The sequence below is a fragment of the Arabidopsis thaliana genome, chromosome 2, assembly GCF_000001735.4.
Source record: "Arabidopsis thaliana chromosome 2, partial sequence".
NCBI lineage: Eukaryota > Viridiplantae > Streptophyta > Magnoliopsida > Brassicales > Brassicaceae > Arabidopsis > Arabidopsis thaliana.
In genome coordinates, this window is record NC_003071.7 from 12,321,335 (window position 1) to 12,339,367 (window position 18,033).

The 18,033-nt window shown below is 33.9% G+C and overlaps 6 protein-coding genes, 1 non-coding gene and 1 pseudogene across 12 annotated transcripts; 5 read left to right on the forward strand and 3 right to left on the reverse strand.

Moving 5' to 3' along the window:
• The first annotated feature begins 1,051 nt into the window (after positions 1 to 1,051).
• AT2G28710 (C2H2-type zinc finger family protein) lies at positions 1,052 to 2,250 on the forward strand. The gene is made up of 2 exons (NM_128432.2): positions 1,052 to 1,091; positions 1,614 to 2,250. The coding sequence occupies exon 2, from the start codon at positions 1,640 to 1,642 to the stop codon at positions 2,108 to 2,110; it is 471 nt and encodes a 156-aa protein (NP_180439.1). The 5' UTR covers positions 1,052 to 1,091; positions 1,614 to 1,639; the 3' UTR covers positions 2,111 to 2,250.
• A 3,223-nt stretch (positions 2,251 to 5,473) lies between these two features.
• On the forward strand, positions 5,474 to 6,474 carry AT2G28720 (Histone superfamily protein). The gene has a single exon (NM_128433.4). The coding sequence runs from the start codon at positions 5,709 to 5,711 to the stop codon at positions 6,162 to 6,164; it is 456 nt and encodes a 151-aa protein (NP_180440.1). The 5' UTR covers positions 5,474 to 5,708; the 3' UTR covers positions 6,165 to 6,474.
• Positions 6,475 to 7,270: 796 nt separating this feature from the next.
• AT2G28725 (forkhead box protein G1) lies at positions 7,271 to 7,609 on the forward strand (the record flags this gene model as incomplete). The annotated part of the gene is made up of 1 exon (NM_179793.1): positions 7,271 to 7,609. One exon carries the CDS (start codon positions 7,271 to 7,273, stop codon positions 7,607 to 7,609), a length of 339 nt encoding a protein of 112 aa, NP_850124.1.
• Positions 7,610 to 7,668: 59 nt separating this feature from the next.
• On the forward strand, positions 7,669 to 7,740 carry AT2G28730. Its single transcript has one exon. It is a non-coding gene; the product is annotated as a tRNA-Cys (tRNA).
• Positions 7,741 to 8,010: 270 nt separating this feature from the next.
• Positions 8,011 to 8,725, reverse strand: HIS4 (histone H4). The gene has a single exon (NM_128434.4). It carries the CDS (start codon positions 8,618 to 8,620, stop codon positions 8,309 to 8,311), a length of 312 nt encoding a protein of 103 aa, NP_180441.1. The 5' UTR covers positions 8,621 to 8,725; the 3' UTR covers positions 8,011 to 8,308.
• A 1,567-nt stretch (positions 8,726 to 10,292) lies between these two features.
• On the forward strand, positions 10,293 to 11,440 carry AT2G28750 (annotated as a pseudogene; the record flags this gene model as incomplete). Its single annotated transcript has 1 exon — positions 10,293 to 11,440.
• Positions 11,441 to 12,684: 1,244 nt separating this feature from the next.
• Positions 12,685 to 13,454, reverse strand: AT2G28755 (UDP-D-glucuronate carboxy-lyase-like protein; the record flags this gene model as incomplete). Of its 2 annotated transcripts, none has more annotated exons than NM_001336186.1 (3): positions 13,345 to 13,454; positions 13,062 to 13,125; positions 12,685 to 12,903 (listed from the first exon to the last, which is right to left on the reverse strand). In NM_001336186.1, the coding sequence occupies exons 1-3, from the start codon at positions 13,357 to 13,359 to the stop codon at positions 12,896 to 12,898; spliced, it is 87 nt and encodes a 28-aa protein (NP_001324352.1). In that variant the 5' UTR covers positions 13,360 to 13,454. The 2 variants fall into 2 exon arrangements, with proteins under 2 accessions (NP_001324352.1, NP_001318307.1); NM_001336185.1 differs by having other exon boundaries at positions 12,838 to 12,903; positions 13,021 to 13,125.
• Positions 13,455 to 14,710: 1,256 nt separating this feature from the next.
• UXS6 (UDP-XYL synthase 6) lies at positions 14,711 to 17,883 on the reverse strand. 4 transcript variants are annotated; one of them, NM_001336187.1, is made up of 10 exons: positions 17,436 to 17,599; positions 17,225 to 17,310; positions 16,743 to 16,917; positions 16,565 to 16,656; positions 16,316 to 16,469; positions 16,147 to 16,224; positions 15,960 to 16,053; positions 15,753 to 15,819; positions 15,395 to 15,499; positions 14,711 to 15,317 (listed from the first exon to the last, which is right to left on the reverse strand). In NM_001336187.1, exons 1-10 carry the CDS (start codon positions 17,524 to 17,526, stop codon positions 15,135 to 15,137), a joined length of 1,125 nt encoding a protein of 374 aa, NP_001325413.1. In that variant the 5' UTR covers positions 17,527 to 17,599; the 3' UTR covers positions 14,711 to 15,134. The 4 variants fall into 4 exon arrangements, with proteins under 4 accessions (NP_001325413.1, NP_180443.1, NP_001077972.1 ...); NM_128436.5 differs by having other exon boundaries at positions 17,406 to 17,599; NM_001084503.2 differs by having other exon boundaries at positions 14,717 to 15,317; positions 17,436 to 17,502.
• Between the last annotated feature and the right edge of the window lie 150 nt (positions 17,884 to 18,033).

Genomic DNA, 18,033 nt, shown 5'->3' on the forward strand with positions numbered 1-18,033 from the left:
ATTAGTTATAATATGGAACATATCTAAATTTGGATATGTAAACCCATTAAAGTATGAACACAGAAAATTCGTTTCGATTCACTAAGAATTAAATCAACACCTAAAACATACGAGATAACACGTAACGTAATTTTCATGCGTGATGTTGAATGAAGATAATCTATATCTTCACGAGGAAACACAAAAAGAAAAGTTGGAAAAAATAGCGTTTGAGATGCATGCGTGAGAGTGTGCGAGTGGGGAACTGGGGATAAAGAGAAAGGTTAGATAATAGTAAAACACTCTAGAGCGTCTGACTCACGACTATTTTTCTGCTCGTCGTTTGGTTTGGTATGCGATGACGTTTGTGTGACTCAATCGCAACTTGCCGTACCAAAAGTCTTGCCGTACTTCCTCTTCAATTACTAAAATACCCATTTCCTAATATAATCTTATCTTTAAACAATTGTAAACTACCAAAGATTTCTAGACTTTAATTTCGGTCCATAGTTTTTATCGACCAAGAATCAAAATCATAGTTGTTTTAAGCCACGGTTCTGAGCAAGTAGGTTAATCCTCTTTGCCGGTACAACTCGAAGATGGGACATGGTCGTTGTTTCTCTAAGAAAGATCGACTAGTACAACTACTAACACCATGTGTTATCTCTTTAATTTCTTAGTTTAGTTACCACCATATATTTATTAACTCCACTTTGAAATATTAAATCATAGTTACTTGTTGACAATTTTTATTTTTTTATATTAATTATGTTGATAGTTAGATGATAACAATATTTGTGTTGTGGCAAACGCAGTTGTATTACCAATAAGACAATAACAATGGTTGGTACCAAAACAGCATCACAAATTTAGCAATAACCTTTGAATCAATCAATTGGGGTTTTGCTATGTTTAATGAGTTTAAAATACTTAAATACATAACTAATTGATAATAACTGTAACAACAAAAAAAGAACCAATTGATAATAAACGAAATATAATAATTTATGTCTCCTACATATATTGTTGTAGATATCTTTTAACTTTCATTTAGGAGATTTCATAAAAACTTACTTTTTCAGTTGTTAACTTTTTTTTTTTTTTTTTTTGTTGTTAAAAAACTTCTTTATACTAATTAGTTAGGATGGTTGATAAACATTGAATTCGAATATGTGTTTGTTCCCTGCATTATCGGTTGAGCTGATGTTGTACTCATTTAGCCAAAACACTAATTAAAAATCCATCATCTAGTGTATGGTTATAGAAGTTTTATCTTAATTAAGTGCACTAACTCATGTCCTTATAGATTCTGTTTACATGTCTGTCTCGTTTCTAATCGGTTAAACATGATGATTAATAAGCAATCAAAGGAATAGTCAGTTTTTGTTTTATTTTTTGCTATTTTGTATATAATAACACGAAACTATTATTGAACGTGGAAGGTCAACGAAAAGGTGTTTATTCAGCAAGAGGAAAGGGTAAAACTAGAATTTCAGCTCTCCGTCTCACAACTAAAGTCAATGCAAAAAAGCTAAGCTAAGTTTTCGCTTATATAAACACGATCAAAACTCATTATTCAACAAAGTCTTCGTTTCATTTTTCATTTTTCATTTCTCAACCAAAAAAAAAAAGAGTGATTTTTTTTTTAATCATCAGTCAAATGGAAAGGGGAAGATCAGATATGGAGATGATAAACAACATGGCAAATTGCTTGATTCTTCTATCAAAGGCCCATCAAAACGACACCAAAAGCCGTGTTTTCGCGTGCAAGACATGCAACAAAGAGTTCCCGTCGTTCCAAGCCTTGGGAGGTCACCGAGCCAGCCACCGGCGATCCGCAGCGCTTGAAGGCCACGCACCTCCTTCTCCTAAGAGAGTCAAACCGGTGAAACACGAGTGTCCCATATGTGGTGCTGAGTTCGCGGTAGGGCAGGCCTTAGGTGGTCACATGAGGAAGCATAGAGGTGGATCAGGAGGAGGAGGTGGCCGGAGTTTGGCGCCGGCTACAGCGCCGGTGACGATGAAGAAATCAGGCGGTGGTAATGGAAAAAGAGTTTTGTGTTTGGACTTGAACTTGACGCCTTTAGAGAACGAAGATTTGAAGTTGGAGCTTGGGAGGTTTATTTTCTGATTTTTGTTCGTTTTTCTTTTTAGGGTATACTTGTGTAGGGTAAGTTTATTTTTTCTGATAATTTCTATTTTTGTAGACTTTCAGTATTTTTTGTATAACAACTTTACGGTATATACCGTTATGTATAGATACAGATATATACATCTTATATTGTTCGAGTTATTATGTATATATATATATATAAAGTCTGTTTCAGTAATAATCATTTTGTTGAATTCTTTTAGCGTCGCATTGATTACGTAGACATATATAATTTGAATTCTGAAAACATTAGTTTTGAACTTGGATGATACCACAAACAAATCATACACGTTAGGTTCAGATTCTTAGTTTCAGTTTTTTTGTATTAGAATCATGTTCCAGAGTTATTGGTTCTATAAACTAATCGGACATCTTTGTCTATAAGTAGGGGTATAAGACCTCTTCGTTTTACTATTTGTCTATAATTAGACATCTAGTTTTTTGTCATTAACTTGCTAAAACTTTTGGTAACGAAAAAAAGAAGAAAGTCATTAACTAGAAATTTCGAGATTTCTTTTCGTTGTAGACGTTTTGTTAAAAAAACTAATTAGTATTCAAAATTTATATTGAAAGAAACAAAATTTCCACACAAAAAAAAAAACAGTTGAAATGAGTCGTTGATGATAAACATTTATGTGTACGAAAGACATGATAAGAATAAGCAAGTAATGGTAGTTTAGTTTTTTTTAATCATGTGGATCTTTAGACCAGAGATTACAGATTATAGTCATGGTTCTAGTCATTTAGGTAATCTAGCCACTTCATAATCCTTGCAGATTTCAGGTATTTATGATGGCAAAGAATATATAGCTCCAATATATTTTTGAATGATTGGACCAATTGGAAACTCGATTATATTAATATAGTTTCCTAGAGATTACCATAGAGAAACTAAGTTCAATTGCATAAGCAATATCAATATAGCAAACATCCTAGCTAGATATATAGGCGACAATAGATTGGATAAATTGTATGAAGCTTATAAGGTTCGGATTTACGGCTTCTTTAATAGATAAACTAATTTTTTCTTCCTATATCGGTAATATCGGAGTGGCAAAAAGTTTAGTGTTTTCCGTAAAAAAATATAAACAAATAACCTGTTATCATGTAAAATGGAGTATTATTAGTTAAAATAACATAATAATTTTTTTTAGAAACACGTGCAAAATCCATGTTATGAAGTTACAAATTTGCTAAATATTTGGTAACAAAAAAAGAAAGTCATATACTATAAATTTCAAGATTTCTTTTCATTTTCGCTATGACTTTTTGGTTCAAAAAGAAGACTGATTAGTATAGGAGAAAAGTTATGTCACGGTCATGGAGAACAAAAGATCCACATAATTAAAACTAAATCTCAATTAAATGAGTCGTTGGTGATCAAACATATGTGTACCGAAAGACGTGATAAGAAGAAGCAAAAGATGTAGTTTAGTGGTTATAGTCATGTAGTTTAGTGGTTATTGTCATAAGATTGAGTGGTGGATTAGTTTAGGCTTCTTTGATGAGAAAGTAGCTATACCATTTTGTTGCATGGTTGAACCAATTGGGAAACAATATTATATTAGATTAGTTTCCGAGAAGTTTTCCTAGAGATTGGCCTGGTAATCGCATAGAAGTTTTTCAAACACTAAGAGCTTGAATAGGTTTGACTTGTGACAGATGCTATATAGACTAAGTAGCTTGTGGACTACATCGTTTTTATGTTTATCATTCACGACATAAATTTTAGATATGTACTATATATGCAAGAAAAAAAAAATCTTAAGAAAAAAAAACTAAAATAAATAAATATATATGAAATGCATCGTATTGTTGTTCATACCATATAATTTTCAAATAGATTAAGTAAAGAAGAGAATCATGTAATCCCAAACCTAACTTTTTCTTAAAGCCCAAACTGAAAAAAGGACTTATAAGTTCGCAAAGATAAGACCTAGTAGAAAGTTATGGAAGCAATTGATAATGAGATATAACGATAATTCTTTGATGAATGCGTCCGGTCCAATATAGATTTTGAAACTGAATAGTCTTCAACCGATTTTCAGAAATATCATTTTCACCTTAAGTCACTATGAAACAATAATGGTGCCGGTCTCATCTCAACTAAATTAATGGTTGGAAACGATTACCTAAAATGTAGACAATTATCTATTTGGTACGTAGTCGTCTCCTTTAAGCTTCTTCTTTTTCGTCCAAACATGCTTTAATTTTGGGAATCCGTTTAGTGATTTAATTTTAGAAATCCTATCAAATTAACTAGATATGTTTTGATTTGTGATGTATGAGTTTTTGAGCTTTCTTGGTGAAGAAGATGGTAATGATGTATGATCGTTTGTGTCATTATCTTTTTTTGTTTGTTTTATAAATAACTAAATAAGTATTAGTTTCGTCGGCTAAATTAGTCATACCCAAGAGATCAAGCTTGTAAGGTCAACTGCTTGTTGATTAGTGATTCATAGAAATTCACAACAGCCTCCACTGGCTAGTATTCAACAAATTTAAAAAATCATAAAACAAATTATGAGGTACTAAACAAAAAAAGCATTATAACATAAATCCAAAATTTCCCAAATGTTGGTAGAAACTAGAAAGTAAACTTCACTGAGAAGCTATGAACTTTTGCCTCCATCCACACGTTGTTCTTTTATACTCGATATATGCTTCATTTACAAACAAAATAAGCTTATTACATGAGTTACATGGAATTCAATAGAGGAAGTAAGGACTCTTCTGTCCAGAGTTCAATTTTAATTATAAATAATAAAGTCATGGTATTTTTAGTAGGTTTCGGTCCAAGATTAACAAGATGGCTTGCTTTTTCAATGAGTCATTTCACCATAGTATTAGTCAGACTTGTATGTGATGTGTCGGATGGTTGTGTCGCTATGGATGGTCCTTGCAAAGCAATTTGAATTTTGTTCTCTCCAATACGATGTCGACTTAGATCACTTAGTAAGAAAAGAAAAATCTAATGATTTGACAACATGCGGTTTGTTTGTTTTTTAATGGACGAGTAAACATGTCCATTGCTCGTATTCAGCAATTGTTAAAATCTAGTCTATGTTCGAAAGTTTGTTACCGACAATGAGTATGCAATAGAATTTGAGGTTGGCTTTTGTATTATGAATCTTCACACTCATCTTAAGCTTATATGATCGGTTCTATATGTAATAAACTTATCTTTTGTTTCGGTTCCAGTTTCAATTCTTTCAATTCGGTTATTTTGTCCGGACCTAGTCCGAATCCTTTAATCTCGGTTTAATTTATAAGCCCAGGTCTAACGTGATCCACGTCACCAACGATACTGAACATAACTCCACATTAGCAATCCGATGCCTTCTCCAACATAAAAGAAAAACACTTACTTATCATCATCTATCAGCCGTAGATTAAGATATTTAGTATCCTCAATCTAACAAACACAAAATCACCACGTCATCAATCCTTGTCAAATTCTCTCATCCAATCAAATCCATTACTTCCTCCTTAATATCTTTCACCGCTTCATCATCTTCTTCATCATCATCAATCACAAAAATCCAAATCCCAAAACTTTCCCGAGAAAACTAAAAAAATGGCACCAAAAGCCGGAAAGAAACCAGCAGAGAAAAAGCCCGCAGAGAAAGCTCCAGCAGAAGAAGAGAAAGTAGCCGAAAAAGCACCAGCAGAGAAGAAACCAAAAGCCGGAAAAAAACTACCAAAAGAAGCAGTCACCGGAGGAGTCGAGAAGAAGAAGAAACGAGTCAAGAAAAGCACAGAGACATACAAGATCTACATCTTCAAGGTGTTGAAACAAGTTCATCCAGATATTGGAATCTCAAGTAAAGCTATGGGGATTATGAACAGTTTTATCAATGATATATTCGAGAAACTTGCGCAAGAAGCTTCAAAATTAGCTAGGTATAATAAGAAACCTACGATTACTTCTAGGGAGATTCAGACAGCTGTTAGACTAGTGTTACCTGGTGAACTTGCTAAGCATGCTGTTTCTGAAGGAACTAAGGCTGTTACTAAGTTTACTAGCTCTTAGGTTTAGCCGTTTAGGTTTCGAATCTTGGTTCGTTTTGATATGGAATCTGATGGTTTTTATGTAATTTGTTGAAGATTGTAATGGTGTTAATGTTTTCTTTTTAATTTGGATTTTGTGTTTAGTGACTTGGGATTCTACAAGAAGTTTGATATTTATGAATGTTAAATTAAAATTTGGATTTTGGTGGATGATTTTGTACGATGAATCGGTAATTTTGTTGTGAATTATTCTTGAGCTTAGCTTTTGTTTATTCACCTTAGAAATGATTGATCAACTAATCATCGAACAGGTTATAACGGATGATGACGAGTCTTTTATCAGCTTAGAGACAAATTTCTTTCCTGATTTAGTTATTTTGACAATAACTTGGTACACAAACTATTACTTATAGGTTTAGTAAAATACATCTACACTGAGGATAATATGGCTGGAATGTGTTTTTTGGTTTCTTGATTCCGTTTTTTTTTTTTTTTGGACTTTTGTGCTAGTGATTCAATCAAACCCTTGTTTATGCTCTGGATTATCGCATTTCTTTTTTATGTGTGATTAGAGTATTGCATCATTTTATATCTTGAAGAAAGAGGATCATGCCAAAACCAACCTTGCTTTTGACACTAAATCAAACAAATCATCGAACCATTTCCATTTGGGTTTACAATCCAGTAACCGATTCACCTTTGCATTGTTCCAACCCTAAAATGTTCATTATCTGACAATCTCATATTACTAAAATTAAATAATTTGAGATTCATACGTGTATTTGCACACGGGTTCTTCTCTTGGGTCGTCACATGACGCGAGTTCTTAATTGATTCTGAAATAATAAATTAAGAAGCCATTGTTTCGAATCCTATAACTGCCTTAACGGTGGATATTTCTCTCTTAGTTAGGTGTTTGTTCATTAAAACCCGGTCACAATAATTTTAATTAAATTTGTATTAACTAAGAAAATGGTAAATCCGTAATTATAAAAAAAGTTCATGAAAACGTGTAAGAGTCCTCTCTCCCACTCTTCTTCGTCACATTGTATAATCCCAAAACTAACTCAAAATCTTTTTAACTTCACACACACAAAACTAAACACTTCTATAATTTTGATTCTTTCAATGGAACCAATTCTTGAAAAAACCTCAACACGTTGGGAAGTTCTTGTTCAAACAGCAACATGGACAATTCTCCTAATGATCACAGTGGCTTTGGCTTCATTTGCTCCGGAGATGGCGTTTGTGTCGAAATTAAAGTCATCTTCCGATGGGTTCGTTAGGATTCCGATGGATTTACCGGGAGAAATGTTAATCTTGCCGTCAGAAATGGTGAAGAATTCATATTTAGACGTTTTTTTACCAACGATATTCGCAGGAGTTATGGTCATTGCTTCTGTTTCTTTATTACGATCATGTTTTGGTATTGAAGGTGTTGTAGAAGAAATCGAAGAACAATGTTGATGACATTTTCGTCATATCTATGGGTTATATGTATGTAATTGATATTAATTAATCAATAAGGGTCCTTAGCTCAGTGGTAGAGCAATTGACTGCAGATCAATAGGTCACCGGTTCGAATCCGGTAGGGCCCTTTCTTTTTTGTTTTAGAAACTGTTTTCTTGTTTATATTAACCGTTCATTTTATTTGATCTGACGGTGATGAATGTATCGTTACAAATATGTGTTGGATCGATGACGTGTCATTAGATTTCACAAAACTCTGAATAATTTTCACAACAAATTCTTACACTAGGGAATGCGAAAATGATTTTTTGCAAGAAATATTATAAGCCAATTAAGTGTATGAATCTTATATATAAAGCTAAGAACTTTAAAACGCTCACATTGAGTCCATATTTGTCATTCGATTCTTATACCTCTAAACTTTAAATTGCTCACATTTAGTCCTTATTTGTTTTTCAATCTTCAAAAACATAGTTCAATCAATTCCTTTGATTAGTTTTCGATTGATAATCCTTTACCATGAATTTCAGAGATTAAAGAGTAATTAGAGCAAATGGTACTTATCATTAATCCATTACAATGCTGCCCTAATTACAACACAAAACGAAACCCTAAAATTCAACCCAATTTCTGGAATTTCTTGATCGCAAGACTTAAATCATCATCATTCACCAGAAAACCCAGATCTCAAATTGATCAACCACCAAATCCATATAGAGTTCTTCCTTGTCTCTTCAAGGCATAAACAACATCCATAGCAGTCACCGTCTTCCTCCTCGCATGCTCAGTGTAAGTAACAGCATCTCTAATCACATTCTCCAGAAAAATCTTCAACACACCTCTCGTTTCTTCATAGATCAATCCACTGATTCTCTTCACACCTCCTCTACGAGCAAGACGACGAATCGCTGGCTTTGTGATTCCTTGAATGTTGTCTCTTAGAACCTTTCTGTGTCTCTTTGCTCCTCCTTTGCCTAACCCTTTTCCTCCTTTTCCTCTTCCTGACATTTTTGTTTTTCCAGAAAGTTTTAAGATTTGAGTTTTCTGATGAGTAGAGAAGAATTTATTTTTTATTTATAAAGAAGATTGTTTGGGTTAGAAAATGAATCGTGACCGTTCGTTTTATTGTTTGATCGGACGGTCAAAGATAACGATCCGTGAGAAAGGTTTATGAGATATATGGATCCTTGATTATTAATGAATCGACGGTTGTAGATTGGGTTATTATGTTAGTCACGGATTGTGGATTTTTGATTTTTCCTTTTGAACCAAGTGAGTCAACCGGACCGGTTATATGTACTAAATTACAATGGATATCGAAAATAATTAGTATAACTATGGAGTATATTTTACTTTTACTTTTCAGCTACCATAAAAAAAGGTAAATTCTCAGATCTCTTTTTTTACTATCCATATATTTTAAAAAATTTAAAAATTGTTTTTTTACATTATTATTATTTGGACAAGTTGAATGCACTTGGAAAAAAAAAAAAAACATATTCTACTATAAGGGTTTGAATCCAAATGTGGTATAGTGGATATGTTGAACATAACTCCATTGAATTAATAGAAACAATTACTGTGTACTAACCGTAAGAAGAGACGAGACTCTATTTTTGTTGGAATGTTCTGGTTTGAAGCATTTTTACAGGACAACGTAAGGATGTGTGCTTTAGCTAGAATGAAGCAATGTCGTTGTAAGGAGGTGACGATTATTATTCTAACTGAAAACCATATTGTTATAAAGCCCTTGAGCTCCAAAGCTCTTGTATATCTAGTCTTTTTGTTTTCTCCTTTTTTTCTATAACTCAAAAACTCCACTGATGGTAAATTACAAGGTGTTGTTCTTGCTGAAATGTACTAGGATCATATCGATCTCGAAAAACTCGTAAAACGTGTGTTCTTGATTTAATCTCCAAAGTGAATACCATGAGTGTTTGTCATAGAATTCTCAACAAGTTGAAGACTTATCTAAATCTTGAAGAATGAACTCAAAATTTCTGTTATAAGATTTCTTTCAACTACAAAATGATATGCAAAATATTGGTATTAGCTTCATACCATAACTAGACGCACAAATCTTGATGAAAGAAACTTGCAGCCAAGAAATTCCTTCATGAATCGCATTCAACACAAAGCTCATCAAAGATCAAAACTCTGCTCTTCTCCAATGGTTTTTTCTTGCAAAGTCAACTTGTTAAGGTATATTTGGATCGGTCCTTTACCAAAATGAAAGAAAAAAACTATTCCGCTGCCGGGTTTGAACCCAGATTTCATCATTGAAATAAACATGTGTGCTACAGCGGATTGGTTGAAAGTATCTCCAATTAACTAGTATATACCCTGTCTAATTAATACTCTCTACCTATCACGTGTTAAGACCGAACACATATTAAGAGAAAGAGAGGAGAGCCACTAGTTTTGTTTAAGTGTTCTCTTAACAATGTGTGTTCTTGATTCAATCTTTTAAAAAAATGGTGTGAGTGATATATAATGTGGTTCTTTGATTGTACCAATTGACATATACTAGATTCATAAATCAGAAACTCAAACAAATACTCAGATTAAACACCACTATTAACTATTATCCGTTAATTTGACAAAAGAGTTTTGACTATCCCAATTTTCACAAGATATATGACTCATTCTGTCAACTAAGCACAAATCATCGTAATAACATCTTAGTAACAACATGTTAGTCGTATTTGGAAGAGATAAGCACTATCTTGATGGATTTAGTTGGTCCCACACTAAATCCGGAAATTATACAATTAAATCCGGGTATTGGGCTGCGCGAGATTTGTCTCGTCCTACTTGTGACCTCCCTTTTTAGGGACCGAGTGTTTTTGCACTTCAGGCACAAGTATGGAAGCTTAAAACTACGCGAAACCTTATGCATTTTGCGTGGCAATGTATCACGGGGTGTCTAGCCACTTGTCAAAGACTTGTCTACCGACATATTGGCACAGATAAAGGATGTCCTCGTTGCGGAGCGGAAGAGGAGACTATTAATCACATCCTTTTTCATTGTCCGCATTCCAGACAGATTTGGGCATTGTCACCTATTCCCACTTCAGGGCACCTCTTCCCTAGGAGCTCCCTCTTCTATAATTTTGATTTTCTCTTCTGGCGGGGCAAGGAATTCGGAATAGGAGAGGATGTTCTTGAACTCTTTCCATGGATACTTTGGTATATATGGAAAAGTCGTAATCGATTTTTGTTCGAGAATTTTAAAGAACCTCCTTTGGAGACTTTGGCCTTGGTGATCAAAGAGGCAATTGCCTGAAAACAAGCAAACCAAAAAGAAGTAGCCATCACAGAGTCTATTTCACTTCCGGTTCTGGCACATCTCCCTCCCCCTAGGACTTCTGAGTGTCAGTTTGATGCTTCTTGGCATTTGGAGGATACTCTGAGTGGACATGGATGGATTTTAGTTGATCAAGATATTACTCTTCATCTTGGCCTCAAAAGTACGAAAAGAAGTCTATCACCGCTTCATGCGGAAGTGGACTCCTTGCTTTGGGCTATGAAGTGCATGATATCAATTGGCGAGACCTCTGGAGCCTTTGCATCTGATTGCTCCGATTTGATATCTCTTCTCGATAACCAAGAAGAATGGCCAACTTTTGCAGCGGAATTGGCCTCTTTTCGATCTCTTATTGTTTTTTTTCCTTCTTTTCGTATTAGATTTATTCCTCGTAGTTTTAACACTTGAGCAGACCTTTTAGCCAAAAAAGCTAGGACTAGAAATATTCTTTTTTCCCATGTAAGCAAGTCGGTTCCTGAATGGCTCTCCCTAGCGGATAGCGTCTTTCCGATAACTTAATAAAAATGGTGTTTGACGGAAAAAAAAAAAAAAAAAAAGGCACTATCTTGATATTAGCTTCATACTGTGACTAAAAGTACAATTCTTGAAGCAACTTGGAACAATAGATTTCTTCTTGAATCTCCTTCTTAGAAACTCTGCCCCTAATCCAATAATTTCTTCTTAGAAAGTCAACTTAGACAAGCATAATCAATTTTATAATAAAGACTGGTGTAGATGTTCAAATATCTTGAATATGTCCTTAATTTACCTGACTAAAAGAATTGGAAAAAAAAGTATTCCGCTGCCGGGGTTTGAACCCGGATTTCATGACATTGAAATTAACCGATGTGCTACAGCGGATCTGTTGAATATATTTCCATTCAATTAGTACATAGACTATAGAAAAAATAAGTGTGTTCTAACAATTAAGACAAGAGACTATAATTTTGTTGAAGTGTTCTGCTTTGTAGCATTTAAAGTGCTTTCAATGAAGCGATGTCGTTGTGAGGTGGTAACGATTCTTATTCTAACTAAAAACAGAATTGTTATGAGGTCGTTGAGCTAAAAAGCTCTTGTATATCTTCTCTTTAGGTCTTTTTGCTTTGTCTTTTGTTCTATAACTCAAAGACTCCAATGATAGTGAATTGCAAGGTGTTATTCTTGCTGAGATGTACATGATACGGCATAGATCTTGAAGAACTCGCAATAAGTTGAAAACCTAACCAAACTGGAATAAAAACAAAGATGCACAAGTCTTAAAGAATGAATTGTTTTAAGATTTCTTTCCACTGCAAAATGATAAGCACAATTTTGGTATTAGCTTCATACCATACTCGAAGCACAAATCTTAAAGAAACTTGCAGCCAAGAAATTCCTCCATGAATCTCATTCATCTCAAAGATCAAAACTCTGCTCCTCTCCAATGGTTTTTTTTCTTACAAAGTCAACTTAGACAAGCATAATCGATTTTAATAAAAGTATAATTGTGGTGTATTATAGATTTATTTGTCAGATGTTGAATTCTTTAGATGTATTTTGGATCTGTCCTTTACCTGACTAGATAGAAAGAAAACAAAAAGTATTCCGCTGCCGGGGTTTGAACCCGGATTTCATCATTGAAATAAACCGGTGTGCTACAGCGGATCTATTGAATGTATCCCTCATTAACTAGTGTATAGACTAAAAACAAATTAGTTATGAATACCTATCACATGTTAAGACCGATCACATATGAAAGAGAGGAGAGCCATTAGTTTTGTTGGAGTGTTCTCTTAGTGTTCTTGATTCTTGAAAATACCTATCACTTTGTATTGATAAATTCAGTTCTTGAGAACACCAAGCCTGAGACGAAAAACTTCTTCCATAAAGAGGAAGCCCTTCACGTAGCTTCACCTTTGGTTCCCAACCAAGAACTTCTTTAGCTTTGCCTCGGATCATCTGGTATGTTCTCCACAATCTTTATCTCCACGTCCGGTTTAATAAGCTGCACCAATTCTCAATACTTATTTGTTAACTATAATCACGTTCACAAGAAATTAACAACAACAAAAAAACTATAATCACGCTCATGTGAAATGAAATAAAAAATGACACTGCTAACCGCTTTAACCGTTTCAGCGAGCTCAACAATTGAGAATTCACCTGGATTGCCTATGTTGATCGGTCCGGATTTGTCTCCTGCCATCAGACGCTTTAGACCTTCCATCTACAGAACCAAAGTTGGACTATGTATCATTTTATAATATACATCGCAAAATGGTATGAATAATTTCTGCAATTTGATCCAAAAAAGTTTCTTACCAGTCACCACTTTTTTAAGGTGGATTCCGTAAAATAGAGTTTTCATTGTTATCAATCAAAATTTTTGAATAATGATAAAGATAATGAATGACTTCCTACCGTAAAATAGGATGGACATACATACCATGTTTACTCTCATACCATGTTCGTCATAGAATTGTCAACCAGTTGAAAAACTGTCAAAACAAAAACCGTAATTGGGAGAGATAAGCGCAATCTTGATATTAGTTTCACACCGTTACTAAAAGTACAAATCTTGAAGCAACTTGGAACCAGTAGATTTCTTCATGAATATCATTCAATACAAAGCTCAATACAGATAAAGAAAAATTTGTCCTTCTCCAATTGTTTCTTCTTACATAGTCAACTTAGACAAGCGTAATCAATTTTATTATAAAGAATGATGTAGACTGTTCAAATATTTTGAATCTGTCATTGACCTGACTAAAAGAAAAGCATTCCGCTGCCGGGGTTTGAACCCGGATTTCACCATTGAAATTAACCGATGTGCTACAGCGGATCTATTGATCATATCTCCATTTAATTAGTATATGAACTATAGAAAAAATTAGTGTGTTCTAACAATTCAAGAAGAGGAGAGAGTTAAAATGTTGTTTAGAGACAGAATTGTTATAAGTCCTAGTCTTCTTTTTTTTTTTTAACTCAAAGACTCCACTGATAGTGAATTGGGAGGTGTTGTTCTTGCTGAGGTATAACTTGGATCACATTGATCTCGAAAAACTCATAAAACATGTGCTCTTGATTCAATTTTCATACAAATATCATAGGTATTAGTCATAAAAATTCTCATTAAGTTGAATACTTATCCACATTGGAATCAAAACAAAGAAGCACAAATCTTGAAGAATGAACTCAGAATTTCTGTTTTAGGATTTCTTTCTCATGCAAAATTATAAGCACAATCTTGGTATTAGCTTCATACCGTACCTAGACGCACAAATCTTGAAAAAAACTTGCAGCCAAGAAATTCCTTCATGAATCTCAAAACTCTGCCCTTCTCCAATGGCTTTTTTGGAACCATGTCAACTTAGACAAGCATAAATTTTAATATATTAAAAATAATGGTATTTTGTAGGTTTATTTGGTCAGATATTGAATTGTTTAGTTGTACGTATTGGATCTGTCTTTTACCTGACTAGAAAGAAATAACACAAAAGAGTATTCCGAAAAACTGTGTGCTACAGCGGATTAGTTGAATGTATCTTCGATCAACTAGTATATAGTCTATAAACAAAATTAGTAGTTTCTACCAATCACGTTTTAAGACCAATCGCATATTAGGAGAAAGAGAGGCTTCAACCTTGAGCTTAAGAAGAAGAGAGACTCTAGTTTGTTGGACTGTTCTCTTAACAATGTCTCTTCTTGGTTCATTCTTTAAACCAGTGGTGTGAGAGATAATGAGGTAGAGTACAAACTGACATAAACTAGATTGTTAAATCAGAAACTCTATAAACCAAAAAACTCGAAAATCCGGATTGACACACTATTAGTTTTTATTCGTTTGATGTTTCAAATGAATTCGATCATTTGGGTACAATACAAGGAAAACAATTTGGACTTTTCCACATTTCACAAGATCAGTGAAAATGAAACGACTCATTTTGTCGACTACTAAGCTTAAAACATCTCACTGATTACATTCATAATAAAATTCAAGTAGTAACGTAACATCACTTCCCTAAAATGTTCCTCGTTAGGACGCTTATTTCCTACAAACTCAAAATGCAAAGAGAAAGATTAAAAGACATGCTCCACATGTTCCGGGGATATGTGTGCACTTGCTTCGACTTGGAACCCCGATTTCAAACAAACAAACAAAATGATAAGACCACACAATTCCATGAAATTAAAATAGCAATTATTTTTCTTCTTCTTTTTTTTGGAAAATAAGTTTTACTTCTTCGGAACACCAAGCCTTAGACGAAAATCTTCTTCCATAAGAGGAAGCCCCTCACGTAGCTTCACCTTTGGTTCCCAACCAAGAACTTCTTTAGCTTTGCTTATGTCTGGTTTCCTCTGCCTTGGATCATCAGGTGTGTTCTCTACCATCTTTATCTCCACGTCCGGTTTAATAAGCTGCATCAATTCTCATTATATACGACATTACTTATTTGTTACACATTTATGTGAAATGAAATAACAAAAATGTTAACCTCTTTAACCGTCTCAGCGAGCTCAACCATCGTGAATTCGCCTGGATTGCCTATGTTTATCGGTCCGGTTTGGTCTCCTTCCATCAAACGCATTAGACCTTCCACCTACAAAACCAAAGTTAAAATCATTTCTGAAATTTGATCCGCATGTTTTTACCAATCAGACTTTTTCTTTGTGAAATCACATTTTTCGTTCTTCTATTTTCCGCGATTCCATAAGATCAATGCTAGTGAGATTGTCTAACCATCATTCCATGGGGTTTCAAATTTATTTCTCTTTTATTACCATTCTGTTCTACATTGTTATTTTCGTAAAGATAATGAGTTGCTTGCTGCTATATATGATGGACACACATACCATGTCCGAAACATAACAGAAACTGCGGGTTTGTGTTCCCGGTTTCTGAACAGTCAGAGCTTCTCCCCTGCAAACCCAAAACAATTTTATCAAACAAAAAGGCTTTAGAATTAGTCTAGGATTCGACTCAAAATTACTCGGCTATTTTTTCAAGAAAAAAAAAAAAAAAAAAGATAAATTCAAGAACTTGATGGAGATTAGTTTCACCTGAGAGCCTGAGCAATGAAGTTGCTCACAACGCGACCATCATCAATGTTCATACGAGGACCATATGTGTTGAATATCCTCGCTATGCGTATCTCTACAATGGCCAGACAATAGAAGTAATAACTAATCAGCCAATAAGCTTAAATCAAAGTTTTCAAGAAAATGGTAAAAGAGTGATTAATTTTACCAATCCCATGTTGCCTATGGTAATCAAACATAAGAGTCTCGGCAACACGTTTTCCTTCATCATAACAGCTTCTAACACCTTATAATGTGCCACCAGCAAATTCATTTTGTGTTAGTTCATAAATTGATAAACTGAGATTATTACAAATAATAGTCATATAATGACTTACCGATCGGGTTTACATTTCCCCAATAGCTCTCGGTTTGAGGGTGAACCAAAGGATCACCATACACTTCAGATGTGGAAGTAAGTAAAATTCTTGCTCCAACTCGCTTAGCTAGTCCTAACATGTTAAGTGTGCCAATCACATTTGTTTTTATCGTCTGCCATTAGAAAGATGAAAAGGATATATGATCATAAGTCATAAAAATATATCAGCTAGCATTTTGCGAGTTTTGATTAACGAAGTTTAACAAACCTTAACGGGGTTGTATTTGTAGAAAATTGGAGAAGCGGGACATGCTAAATGGTAGATTTGATCAACCTCGACGAAAAGAGGTTCAGTCACATCTGAAAAAATCACAAGAATGAGTATTAATGCATTGTTTTGGTTAATGAGTATTAAGTAAGTTTGATTAATTAAGAAGATACTATACCATGACGAATTAGCTCAAATCTTGGATGACCAATCCATTTCTTGAGATTGTCTTTTGATCCTGTGAAGTAATTATCCGCAACGATTACTTCATTCTTTTCGTTTTGCATCAATTTATCAACGAGATGTGAACCAATGAATCCAGCTCCTCCGGTCACCAAGATCCTCATATTCGACTGTATTTTCAAAATCATTCAACAAATCAATTTCTACCACTACATGGATCATAGTGATTTGTGTTAGTATAGTTGTTGCATCACCACGGGTAATGAATGTTGTTGTCGGAAAAAAAAACAAGTTTTCAACTATCAAAGCCTTAAAGGTGAGATTGGATCTATAGAGTTTCAACTTTTTCACTTATGACATTGACTTAAGCATAACTACACTTTAAACTAGAGTAAATACTAAAAACTTTCATTGCATTTAGAACTCAATTGAACAAAAAGTTTAAAGAGTATTTTGACTTCAAAAAACAGAACTAACCTGAAAAAACTTGGAATTACGCAGAGGAGACGGCATAGGTGGTGGCTTTGTCGTCGTCGTCCCGTTAGAAGAATTAGACGCCATTTCTACAATTTTGAATCAAATTTAATAAACTCTAATCACAGATTCATCATGAGATTTAGAAAACCAAAAACAGAATAATACACATGCATTTACATACACAATCACACTGATTAGAGTATCAATCAACCTGATGATCTAAGAAACTTGATGAAAAATAAAAATTGTCTTCTGATCTTGATGACATTAAGAGATTCACTGGAATCAATATTTATACGCATGTAAATTTAAATAAATCATATGAAACATGAAGATAGTCCCACAAAATTTGTTAACTAAGCCACACCAAAAAAAAAAAAAAAAATCCCTACCAGAAAAAATGAAGCTTCAAATGAACGAAAAGTGAGACTACGAAATGCACCAAACCCAATTTTAAGTTGGTCACCAAACGTCGCTTATGAATAAAGTTTCAATAAAGAAAATGAGAACGTTTTTATATCAAGAAAGAGAGATGACAAAAAATAAAGAAAGAAAGATAAGAGAAAACAAAGACTAAGAGAGTTTGACTTTAGACTATTCTCGACATTTAAGAATTAAGACTGAGGAAGGAAGATGGAATAATAAATTATGGGTTTTAAGGATTTTATAGATCTTAAATTTCGAGATTTGCGCGACTCGATTAACTTAAACTTGAGTATTAATAAAAAGAAAAAGAAAAGCTTAGAGTATTACATATTGACGGGAGTTAGATATTCGCCGTAGGAATCGAACCGTTGACTTGATATTGC

Coding starts and splice junctions, on each gene's coding strand:
- AT2G28710 (NM_128432.2), top strand. CDS start 1,640: ATGGAAAGGGGAAGATCAGATATGGAGATGATAAACAACATGGCAAAT.
- AT2G28720 (NM_128433.4), top strand. CDS start 5,709: ATGGCACCAAAAGCCGGAAAGAAACCAGCAGAGAAAAAGCCCGCAGAG.
- HIS4 (NM_128434.4), bottom strand. CDS start 8,620: ATGTCAGGAAGAGGAAAAGGAGGAAAAGGGTTAGGCAAAGGAGGAGCA.
- UXS6 (NM_001336187.1), bottom strand. CDS start 17,526: ATGCGTATAAATATTGATTCCAGTGAATCTCTTAATGTCATCAAGATC. Junction 16,225..16,315: donor GGGAAATGTAAACCCGATCG/GTAAGTCATTAT, acceptor GCACATTATAAG/GTGTTAGAAGCTGTTATGAT. Junction 15,820..15,959: donor TTCATTGCTCAGGCTCTCAG/GTGAAACTAATC, acceptor TTGGGTTTGCAG/GGGAGAAGCTCTGACTGTTC.